The sequence below is a fragment of the Aotus nancymaae genome, unplaced genomic scaffold (assembly GCF_030222135.1).
Source record: "Aotus nancymaae isolate 86718 unplaced genomic scaffold, 86718_ANA_hifiasm-v0.15.2.pri h1tg000002l, whole genome shotgun sequence".
NCBI lineage: Eukaryota > Metazoa > Chordata > Mammalia > Primates > Aotidae > Aotus > Aotus nancymaae.
In genome coordinates this window covers 22091056-22103096 of record NW_026988413.1, presented here as the reverse complement: position 1 = coordinate 22103096, position 12041 = coordinate 22091056, and the positions used below count along the sequence as shown (strand labels likewise).

At 36.8% G+C, this 12041-nt stretch overlaps 1 protein-coding gene and 1 long non-coding RNA gene across 2 annotated transcripts in view; one reads left to right on the top strand and one right to left on the bottom strand.

Moving 5' to 3' along the window:
• Positions 1–9720, top strand: part of AGBL3 (AGBL carboxypeptidase 3) — a 78403-nt gene extending 68683 nt beyond the window's left edge. Inside the window, exons 12-14 of the mRNA XM_064373348.1 lie at positions 260–334; positions 8185–8242; positions 9640–9720. Of these exons, the coding sequence (XP_064229418.1) occupies positions 260–334; positions 8185–8242; positions 9640–9719 (213 nt within the window). The 3' untranslated portion in view covers position 9720. The remainder of the gene's footprint in view (positions 1–259; positions 335–8184; positions 8243–9639) is intronic.
• LOC105726333 (uncharacterized) overlaps positions 1–12041 on the bottom strand; it is a 182025-nt gene that overhangs the window by 168510 nt on the left and 1474 nt on the right. The gene's annotated exons all lie outside the window — the stretch shown is intronic.

The window sequence follows — 12041 nt, the reverse complement described above, 5'->3', positions numbered from 1 at the left end:
AGTGAGAATATATGAAGCAAAAAGAAAACCCAGTGAACTCATCATCATGCCACTCTTCTGGCCTTGAACTCCCTAGCTAGTCTGCCTTCACCTTTCCACCTTTTAGAGCTTCTTATGTAATACCCAGAATTTTTTGTCATAGTGGGAGGAATAAAATACTTCTCATCTTCTTAAAAGTGGGAGTCTCAAAATAGTTGCATGTCTGCATATGTACTATTTGATATGTTGATTAAATATTAATTTTGATTCTTTTACTTAGAAAAAACATTTGAAAACAAAGAAGGAAAGGAATTCTACTCTAGCAAGACACCAAAATGCCAGAGAAGCACAAAAGGTAAATCTTCATTCATCTAGTTATTACAAGCTTTTTTTTGTAAATGAATGCAAGAGAATGGCAAGTTATTTTCTCTTATACTTCTTATACTTGAATTTTCCCCAGGGAGAAGTTAAAATTTTGTTCATATTATTTACTGTTTATAAAAACACAAAAGATCCTTGACAGATGAGAGGTGGGCCTTACTAAGATGCCATACTTAAATTGCATTTATACTTAACCTTACTCTAAAAAGTATTTGAGGAAGCTTACAGAGATGCATCCAGGGTAGCAAGAATAAAGAAATTAAAACTAAGAAAAATTAAATGGGATTATAAGGATATAAAAATAAAAATAGTGGTACTGAAAGATCAGCTTCTACCGTGACAGCACGAAGAGCTCTGCAAACCCATTCACCAGCAAAACTGGGGAAAATTATTATCCACAACAACAAACAACAACAGATATTTAAAGTCTCTGAAATAGTCTTAAGGGCATACAGCAAATGAAACAAAAATCTATTCAAGAAAGTCTACTAAAATTCATTAAAAACTGTGAGAGCCTGTGATATTTCAATCAAGACTATCTCTTCCCCTACCCCCACCCGACTCCCCAGCTGAATAAGATAGAAACTCCACACTAGTGTAGACAAGAAATTACAGTTCCCTCTCCCCAGAGCTCCAAAGGGCTATCCTGGGAGGCGCAGAATATCAGTATTTCTTATTCTGCCCCCAGCTACCCATTGCTAAGTCAGGTGAGTGCAGACAAGAGATGGGGGCTCCCTTCCTCTCCCAGTCCCCATTCATGAGACAGAGGCTCTACTTCACATGCTCCACTATTGAGAATTCTTGGGCTCTGATTGCCTTTATCTTGGCTTGTAAAATGATGGTTCCACACTGGTAGAGGCATATGGCAAAGACCTAAAGCTACTGCCTCCCCTCCACCTATAGTTCAGCTCCTAAAGCAGGGTATCACTTGGAGGGAAGAGTGCCATTTCCCCATCCCCAGCTCATAAGCCATAGCTTATAAATTTTGCCCTGCTGAAAACTCAGCTTATGAAACAAATAGCTCCTAATCTCTTCCAGAAAGAGAGAAGTTCAAGCTTAAGGACATTCTCAAAACCAGTGCAAGTGTGGTAAGAAAAAAAACACAAAAAACAAAAAACAGAAAAAAGATAAGAAAATCTGGAAGACAAATATGTTACTGGTAGAAGTTATCTTACCTGCAGCAAATCCATACATGTCTGCAGCAACATCAGTTCTTGCCTTCCACTCCTGCCCTAAAACTTGTCTCAGTCTCTTTTTCTGCCTTTTGCCTCTGAGTCAAATTCTTTAAAAGTTCACATACCAGTTAAACTCTGCCATTTTGTTTCCTGATGCGCATGCTTGAGCTCACTCCTGAATCTTATCATGAAGCTGCTGATCATCAGTCTCAGGTGTTTCCTATCTGTAGAAAGTCTGCCTTTCCCTGCTGCTGGCTGCAACCAATTATTATTTTAGAGAGAGCCTTAACAACCACCTGATCATCACCTGATGCCTGACGTTCCCGGTGGAGTTTTCGTGGAGCCCTCTCCTGCCCTACTGATGCCTGATTAGCTACCTACTGTAACAATCCTAGCAGATTCCTTGGCGCTACAAGCTAAACTGAATACTGACTCGTTTGCCAGAGAGAACTGGAGAAAGAGACAACCAGCAGGAGCCCTAACTGGAGTCAAGAAAAATCTTAAACACTGACTTCTGCAACTATCCTTTTGAAGAGATCCAAATTTGATTGGATTAGTCTGAAAAGAAGGGCTGAATGTGGTCAGGGAAGGAGACAAAGAGAGCCCTGCCTAAACCACACTCATCCCAAGTGAATGTGGATATACCTAAGTCTGTACTCCTGAGGATCAACATCAGAGGCTTAGTACTGCAGGGAGCAGAGACGGCTATAAGGGAGTAACGCCCCTTTCCCTCTGCTCTCCCTCCTAGAATTACATTATTTCAAGAATATAATATGAATAGGAATTTAAAATTTTTTATGGTAAACATTCTCTAATTGATACCCCTGTGTAAAGTCATTTGCAGGACCCAATAACCAAAATAGGTTTTCTTAGGGGATTTTTAAAATGTATATATTGCAAGACACATATTTATTTAGTTCTCATAAATAGTTCACATAGTGGTTTTCCTCACCTATCCAAGCTACATTTAATGTAAAATATTATAAATCCCTTTATATTAAATGCTCATGTATCTGCATCTTTCTTGATTGGAGGTTTTAAAATTTTATGAAATCATTATATTTAACATTAAATACTTCCAAATGGAAAATAATCTTCATTTGGTCAAATGCTTTGAGAAAGTGGCATACATTCTAAGTGTGCCCATAAGCTAACAGGAGATCATGGTCACTTATCTTAAAATTTCTACTCATCTTTCACAAAAAGAGTGAACAATCTCATTTTCACTCAAGTAAATGGCTAGGACAACTGAAATTCGTGCTTTCGAACTGAGTATTCTTACTTTGTTTGCTTATAAGGCTTCAATACATCAATAAAATAAAATTGGTGAATTATTTTTAAAATATTTCAGTTAACTTTGTTTCCCACTAAGACACTCTCACTTATTGATTCTGAAGACTTTCAACAAAACCAATTACTGTGGTTAGAAATTGTAGCTCATGTACATAAGATCACTGACCTGGTGATATTTTTCTGGGGGGTAAGTGTAATAGTTTATTATGGTTCACAGAATCATTCCAGTGGGGGCTGAAAATGACAAGAGTTTATCAAATCAAGTCTTACTAATTTTCTTCAACCTGATTTCACTCCTTGTCTTGCTAAATCCTAGTGATTACATAATATCACTACTTTTAAATATGTGTATTTTTTCTAGAATGTTTTTCTTTCTTCAATAATCAAATTTTGATTTTTACATTTTACTCTTTTCATACTGATTTTGCTGATTTTTTTTGCTGTCAATGGATTATATATATGAAGAGGTAGGTTTCAGCTTTTAACTCCAATTCATAGTCTACTTTTATTTTGGTTTTATATGTATTACATGTAACATGCATGTACATATGTGTGTATATACACATAATATACCTCTGCATATACATGTAATAGATGTACATATATGTTATGTGTAATGCATATACATATAATGCATATAAATCTTCCTCAGGCCCCTTTGGAAAATTCTAATATCCCTATATCACAGATACAGAAACAAAACTTTGGGAGCATTTAAAATATTTTCTTGATAACATAATGATTTGTAGACTAGTCAAGTTTAGCAGTCACAGTTCCAATGCCACAGTGTTTTGTGTCCCTTTTACTCCAACTGGATCATATTGGCAAGTCCTTTCAAGACAGAAAGCAGGGTCATATGTTTATGTCCTCACTTTGGACTTTTTTTTTTTTTAATGTTTGTATTTTTTTTAATTGCATTTTAGGTTTTGGGGTACATGTGAAGAACATGCAAGATTGTTGCATAGCTACACACATGGCAGTGTGATTAGCTGCCTTCCTCCCCATCACTTATATCTGGCATTTCTCCCCATGCTATCTCTCCCCAACTCCCCACCCCCTGCTGTCCCTCCCCTAGTTCCCCCCATAGACCCCTGTGTGTGATGCTCCCCTCCCTGTGTCCGTGTGTTCTCATCGTTCAACATCTACCTATGAGTGAGAACATGCGGTGTTTGATTTTCTGTTCTTTGACAGTTTGCTGAGAATGATGGTTTCCAGGTTCATCAATGTCCCTACAAAGGACATGAACTCATCGTTTTTGATGGCTGCATAATATTCCATGGTGTATATGTGCCACATTTTCCCTGTCCAGTCTATCATCGATGGGCATTTGGGTTGGTTCCAGGTCTTTGCTATTGTAAACAGTGCTGCAATGAACATTCGTGTGCATGTGTTCTTATAGTAGAATGATTTATAATCCTTTGGATATACACCCAGTAATGGGATTGCTGGGTCAAATGGAATTTCTATTTCTAGGTCCTTGAGGAATCTCCACACTGTCTTCCACAATGGTTGAACTAATTTACACTCCCACCAACAATGTAAAAGTGTTCCTATTTCTCCAAATCCTCTCCAGCATCTGTCTCCTGATTTTTTAATGACCGCCATTCTAACTGGCATGAGATGGTATCTCAATGTAGTTTTGATTTGCATTTCTCTAATGACCAGTGATGATGAGCATTTTTTCATATGTTTGTTGGCCTCATGTATGTCTTCTTTTGTAAAGTGTCTGTTCATATCCTTTGCCCACTTTTGAATGGGCTTGTTTGTTTTTTTCTTGTAAATCTGTTTTAGTTCTTTGTAAATTCTGGATATCAGCCCTTTGTCAGATGGGTAGACTGCAAAAACTTTTTCCCCTTCTGTTGGTTGCTGATTCACTCTACTGACTGTTTCTTTGCTGTGCAGAAGCTGTGGAATGTGATTAGGTCCCATTTGTCTATTTTTGTTTTTGTTGCCAATGCTTTTGGTGTTTTGGTCATGAAGTTCTTGCCTACGCCTATGTCCTGAATGGTTTTGCCTAGATTTTCCTCTAGGGTTTTTATGGTGTTAGGTCTTATGTTTAAGTCTTTAATCCATCTGGAGTTAATTTTAGTGTAAGATGTCAGGAAGGAGTCCAGTTTCTACTTTCTGCACATGGCTAGCCAGTTTTCCCAACACCATTTATTAAACAGGGACTCCTTTCCCCATTGCTTGTTTTTGTCAGGTTTGTCAAAGATTGGATGGTTGTAGATGTGTTGTGTTGCCTCCGAGGCCTCTGTTCTGCTCCATTGGTCTATATCTCTGTTTTGGTACCAGTACCATGCTGTTTTGATTACTGTAGCCTTGTAGTATAGTTTGAAGTCCAGTAGTGTGATGTCTCCTGCTTCGTTCTTTTTGCTTAGAATTGACTTGGCTATGCGGGCTCTCTTTTGGTTCCCATTGTCAATATTAGACAGATCAACGAGACAGAAAATTAACAAGTATATCCAGGACTTGAACTCAGACCTGGACCAAGCAAACCTAATAGATATTTACAGAACTCTCCAGCCCAAATCCACAGAATATACATTCTTCTTAGCACCACATCACACCTACTCTAAAATTGACCACTTAATTGAAAGTAAATCATTCCTCAGCAAATGCAAAAGAACGGAAATCATAACAAACAGTCTCTCAGATCACAGTGCAATCAAGTTAGAACTCAGAATTCAGAAACTAACTCAGAACTGCACAGCTTCATGGAAACTGAACAACTGGCTCTTGAATAGTTGACACAATGAAATGAAGGCAGAAATAAAGATGTTCTTCAAAACCACCGAGAATGAAGACACAACATACCAGAATCTCTGGGACACATTTAAAGCAGTCTCTAGAGGAAAACATATAGCAATAAATGCCCATATGAGAAGCAAGGAGAGATCTAAAATCGACACCCTATCATCAAAATTGAAAGAGCTAGAGGAGCAAGATCAAAAAAACTCAAAACCCAGCAGAAGACAAGAAATAACTAAGATCAGAGCAGAACTGAAGGAGATAGAGACACAAAAAACCCTTCAAAAAAATCAATAAATCCAGGAGCTGGTTTTTCAAAAAGATCAACAAAATAGACCACTAGCCAGATTAATAAAAAAGAAAAGAGAGAAGAATCAAATAGATGCAATAAAAAATGATAAAGGGGATATCACCACAGATGCAATAAAAAATGATAAAGGGGATATCACCACAATAGATGCAATAAAAAATGATAAAGGGGATATCACCACAGAAATACAAACCATCATCAGAGATTATTACAAACAACTCTATGCACATAAACTAGGAAACCTGGAAGAAATGGATAAATTCCTGGACACTTGCCTCCTCCCCAGCCTAAACCAGGAAGAAGTCAAAACCCTGAATAGACCAATAACAAGGTCTGAAGTTGAGGCAGCAATTAAGAGCCTACCACCCAAAAAAAGCCCAGGTCCAGATGGGTTCACAGCAGAATTCTACCAGACATACAAAGAGGAGCTGGTACTATTCCTTCTGAAACTATTCCAAACAATCCGAAAAGAGGGAATCCTTCCCAAATCATTTTATGAGACCAACATCATCCTGATACCAAAACCCGGCAGAGACTCAGCAAGAAAAGAAAACTTCGGGCCAATATCCATGATGAACATAGATGCAAAAATCTTCAATAAAATACTGGCAAACCGATTGCAACAGCACATCAAAAAGCTTATCCACCATGATCAAGTAGGATTCATCCCGGGGATGCAAGGTTGGTTCAACATACACAAGTCTATAAATGTAATTCACCACATAAACAGAACCAAAGACAAAAACCACATGATTATCTCAATTGATGCAGAGAAGGCCTTTGACAAAATTCAACAGCCTTTTATGCTAAAAAAAACCCTCAATAAACTAGGTATTGACGGAATGTATCTCAAAATAATAAAAGCTATTTACGACAAACAGCCAATATCATACTGAATGGGCAAAACTGGAAGCATTCCCTTTGAAATCTGGCACTAGACAAGGATGCCCTCTCTCACCACTCCTATTCAATATAGTACTGAAAGTTCTAGCCAGAGCAATCAGGTAAGAAAAAGAAATAAAGCGTATTCAAATAGGAAAGGAGGAAGTCAAATTGTCTCTATTTGCAGATGACATGATTGTATATCTAGAAGACCCCATCGTCTGAGCCCAAAATCTCCTGAAACTGATAAGCAACTTCAGCAAAGTCTCAGGATACAAAATCAATGTGCAAAAATCACAAGCATTCCTGTACACCAATAACAGACTTAAAGAGAGCCAAATCAAGAACGAACTGCCATTCACAATTGCTACAAAGAGAATAAAATACCTAGGAATACAACTAACAAGGAATGTAAAGGACCTCTTCAAGGAGAACTACAAACCACTGCTCTACGAAATAAGAGAGGACACAAACAGATGGAGAAACATTCCATGTTCTTGGTTAGGAAGAATCAATGTCATGAAAATGGCCATCCTGCCCAAAGTAATATAGAGATTCAATGCTATCCCCATCAAGCTACCAATGACCTTCTTCACAGAACTGGAAAAAACCACCTTAAACGTCATATAGAAATTTGGGCTTCTTTACAAGCTTCAAGAAAATGATTTTCATCTTTTTTTTTTTTTTTTTTGAGACAGAGTCTTACTGTCACCCAGGCTGGAGTACAGTGGTGAGATCTCTGCTCATTGCAATCTCTGCCTCAAGCAGTTCTCCTGCCTCAGCCTCTCAAGTAGCTGGGATTACAAGTGTCCGCCACCATGCCCAGCTAATTTTTTTTTTTTTTTTTGTATTTTTAGTAGAGCCTGGGTTTTGCCATGTTGGCCAGGCTGGTCTTGAACTCCTGACCTCAAGTGATCTGCCCACCTTGGCCTCCCTAAGTACTGGGAGTACAGGCGTGAGCCACCGTGCCTGGCCTCATCTTTTTATATATAAGCACAGTTTTGCAATCTGTTTATGTATTTTTACATAATTTTATATCTTTTCACCCATTTCACACTTTTATCTTCCCATATATTTGTTCTTCTAATTTAAATGAGTGAGATTATAAGCATATCATTTTTTGTCTCTTTCTCATAACAAATAAACTCTATATGATGTGGAAAATTTTTAAGCCTCCTTTACTGCCAAAATATAATATCAATATATTCTTCTACTCATTGATGCTGAAGAAAAGTAGTGTACTGAAAAATATTAGAAGATTCTGATTTATTAGAAATTTTCGTCATTCTAAACCTATAAGGATGAAATGAGAAATGCCTGTTAAAAATGCACAATACCATAAATCATATAGGAAATATACCCCATTTCATGTTGATAACATAGTATTGTTTGCTTTCTGGTTCTACATTCCATTAGGTTTATGATAGAGGACATTTATTGCGAAGACACAAAGAATCAAATTCTGACGTGAAAGGTAATATTCTGCTTCTACCTTCTCCTAAACAATTAATTCATTTACTCAACTAAGAATTTTTGGTGCAACAACTTTGAGGTTGCCACTGTGCTTGGTGCTGGGATATTAAAAGTCCATGATATATTTCTTTCCTGCAGGACCTCATCCTTTAATCAGGAAAGAAAACACAACAAGCCAAGTGCAGTGTCATAGACACAATGCCAGTAGTCTGTTCAGGGTTCCCAGGGAGCACAGAGAAAGGAGTGGTCAATTACACTGGAGAACAGAGAGGGCCACGTATTTGAGGGCTATCCTTGAGGTTTTGAAAGGTATATCCCCAAAGGGAAAGGGATTTTATGTTTTAAAAACCATCTTTTTCCTCTCATTTCATAATTTAATAGAATATAAGCCCAGGAGAGAAAACAGTTCACAGACTGTTCAACCTGCTAAGTCTGATGTGAATCTTCAACTGACTCACATTCTGGGTTTTTTTTTTTTCTTAATTTTCATCACTTATCTTTAGTTGAGGCCCTTTGGGAGAAAAAATCATATAATTTAAGCAATATTTTAATTTTATCTAAAATACTTAATTTTATTGCACATTTTTATCTACCTATTTCCCAAAAGGATTTGAGGTAACCTAATTATAAACACATGCACACACATTTATATATCCATTTAGTTTATGATGTAGCAAAATAATTAAAAGTATAAATGGAGATAAGAACTAAGAACCATGCCTAGGAAAGGGAAGTATACTATTATAATTAAAATAATCAATTCACTTAAATTTTATTTTTCTGACAATTCAGCCAAGCAATTCAGCTGCTTTTATATGTAACTTTTATGTATTCACTTGTTAACATTTTAATGTCAAAAGTTAGAAATAAAGATAAGCAAAAGAAAGTAAAAATTACATTTTAGGATATTTATTTTAGACCCTTTCCTATATTTATCCACATACACACCATGTTAATGAATCACATAATAGTCACATTATTTTGTAACCTACTTTTAATTTTAAATTACAGTATATTATAAACCTCTGTATATGTAAATAAACGATGGCAAAGTATTCCATTCTATTAATTAAGCCACCTCTATTATTAAACTTACATTTTGTTTCCAATTTTCTTCCTGTTATAAATAACAATGAAAACTTTATAACTCTCTATTTGTGTGTATTCTTATTTTTTATAAGTTCCTAGCAAAGGAATTGCTCGCCCAAAAGGTATGAGTGTTTTTAAATGCAACGAAAATTTGTAACATTTGAAGACTGCTATTTTAATTTCATTGAACTACTACTGTCTACAATTTATTTGCTAGTACTTTCCAGTTTGAGAAAAGATGAAAAATATGAAATGTAAATGACTGAATTAATATTTTCATGCTACTATGATCTTTACCATCTTCTCTAGATACAAGGCCAAATGAACCAGATGATTATATGGTTGATTATTTCAGAAGACAGTTACCTGATCAAGGTTTGGGTGAGTAAAATAGGAACACAGACAGTAATGAGTGGTCCCCTATGATCTGAATGTGATTTTTCTCTCTAGCTCTAGAAATACACAAGGGAAACCAGTAGAAATTTACTGTATGTCAATTTGCTTTCTTTTAACTTCACCCAGTCAAAAACAAAACAAAACAAAGAATATTCATCTCATCGTCTAATCTTTTCATTCCCATCTTATCAAATCTTAGAGCAGAGAGAAACCTTGAGAGTGCTCTAGTCTCACCTTCGGCTCATGTCAGGTCCCAGGCATGGTTATTTACAAAGCCATACTGACTTCTTTACTGTTGATTATTCCCAGGGACCTGACATGAGAATTACAGTTGTCCAGGGCCTTTAAACTCTCTCCCTTGATTCATTGAGCTATTGTGGAATATTCATGTTGTGAGCTATTCCACAATAGCTCAATGACTATCTGAGTGTCATATCTGTGACACTACTCTCTCTATGTTTTACTCCTGTTTCTCTAGCTGTTCATGAAACGTGATGAAATATGTGAAGAGGAGACCATGCAGGACATCATCTCTGCCTAAATTTTAAGTGGGCTATTTTCCAGTAGTCCATCCTTTGGTCTCTCTCACCACATACTTTATTTTTGAGCACTCTCATCTCTACCTATAGCTTCAACCAGCAACTGACAGCCATCATATTTTTTTAATCTTCAGTCTAAGCCTCTCCTGAATTTTATATTCCTCTGCCTACTGGGTATCTCCATCTGTTTTTCCCCACAGGCGCTTCTATTCAACTTATCCACTGCTGATCTCTTTCTCCTCATCCCATGTCTCAGTCAGTATACTGCCATCAGCCAGTTATTAAGTAATAAATCCAAGACTTATCCTAATGTTGTATACTTCTGTTTTTTGTATCTAATAACATGAAGGTATATCCATTTACCTCTAAAGATTCTCTTGAATCTGCTCTCTTCATCCTAATGCTACTGCTAATTCAGACCATCATTTTGCCTCCTTTCAATAACTGCATTAGTCTCCTAATTTGTCTCCCTGCCTCATGTTTCACTTTTCTTCAATCTTCTGTTTCCTGGGTGCCAGTGTGATCTTTGAATAGGTCAAGTTAGAATGAAGATGTTTTTAGTTTTGTAGGTTCTCAAAAAATTATCTTCAGTGTACCTATTTCTCAGGAAGTTACTGGAGATTTACTCTCTCAGAACTGGACAAATTGAGAAAGAGAAATGCCTTTGATGCAGGAAGTAGGAGAACCAACCTAGGACAGAGGCAAAGGGAATCCCCAGCATGGTGACAATGTGAGAATCCAGGACAACAGCTGTCTGTGATGTCAAGCCAGACTGGGGCAGGTTGGAAGGCCCTAAAAAGCCTTTCTCAGAAGGATATAGAATACTTGATGCAGATACATTTATTCATAGAAGATTTGATAAAGATTTATGGGTTGGATTAGTGTTAAGTAATAGAGAACCAAGCAAACAAACTTTATTAAAAAGGCAATTATCTTCGGAGAAGACCAAAAGTTATGCAGAATAAGAAAAGTAATCTTAATTTTCTACATGGCTCCACCGCTGTAAATGGTATTTACAGGCATACCTTGGAGATATATTGCAGGTTCCATTCCAAACCACTGCAATAAAGTATTACAGAAAAGCAAATCACACGAATTTTTGGTCTCTTAGTGCATATAAAAGTTATGTTTACACTGTAAGGTAGCCTATTTAGTGCATAATACTGTTATGTCTAAGAAAACCTAATGGATATACCTTAATTTAGAAATACTTTGTTGCTAAATAATGCTAATGATCATCTGAGCCTTTGCATAAGGCCTAACATTCAGCCTATCTGCTTTCACAATGCCTTCCTCTCTAAGTTTAGTCATTTCTAGCTTTCAAATTTAAATGAAAGACATGTGATGTGACTTTTCCTTTCACTTAAACACTTACAAGCCACTGTAGGGACATTAATTGGCCTCATTTCAATATTATTGTGTCTCAGGAATAGGGAGACCCAACGTGAGAGAGAGAAATGGAGGAATGTCTGGTTGGTAGAGCAGTCAGAACACACGATTGGCAATTAAGTTCACCGTCATACAGTGTGGTTCATGGCACCCCAAAACAATCACACTAGTAACATCAAAGATCACCATAACCAACATTATAAAAATGAAAAAGTTTGAAATGTTGCAAAAGTTACCAAAATGTGGCACAGGGACATGAAGTGACACAGGAACATGAAGTGAGCAAAGGCTATTGAAACAATGGTGCCAATAGACTTGCTCAATGCAGGGATGCCACAGATCCCCAACTTGTAAAAGATGCAGGATCCATAAAGAAAGAGACACACA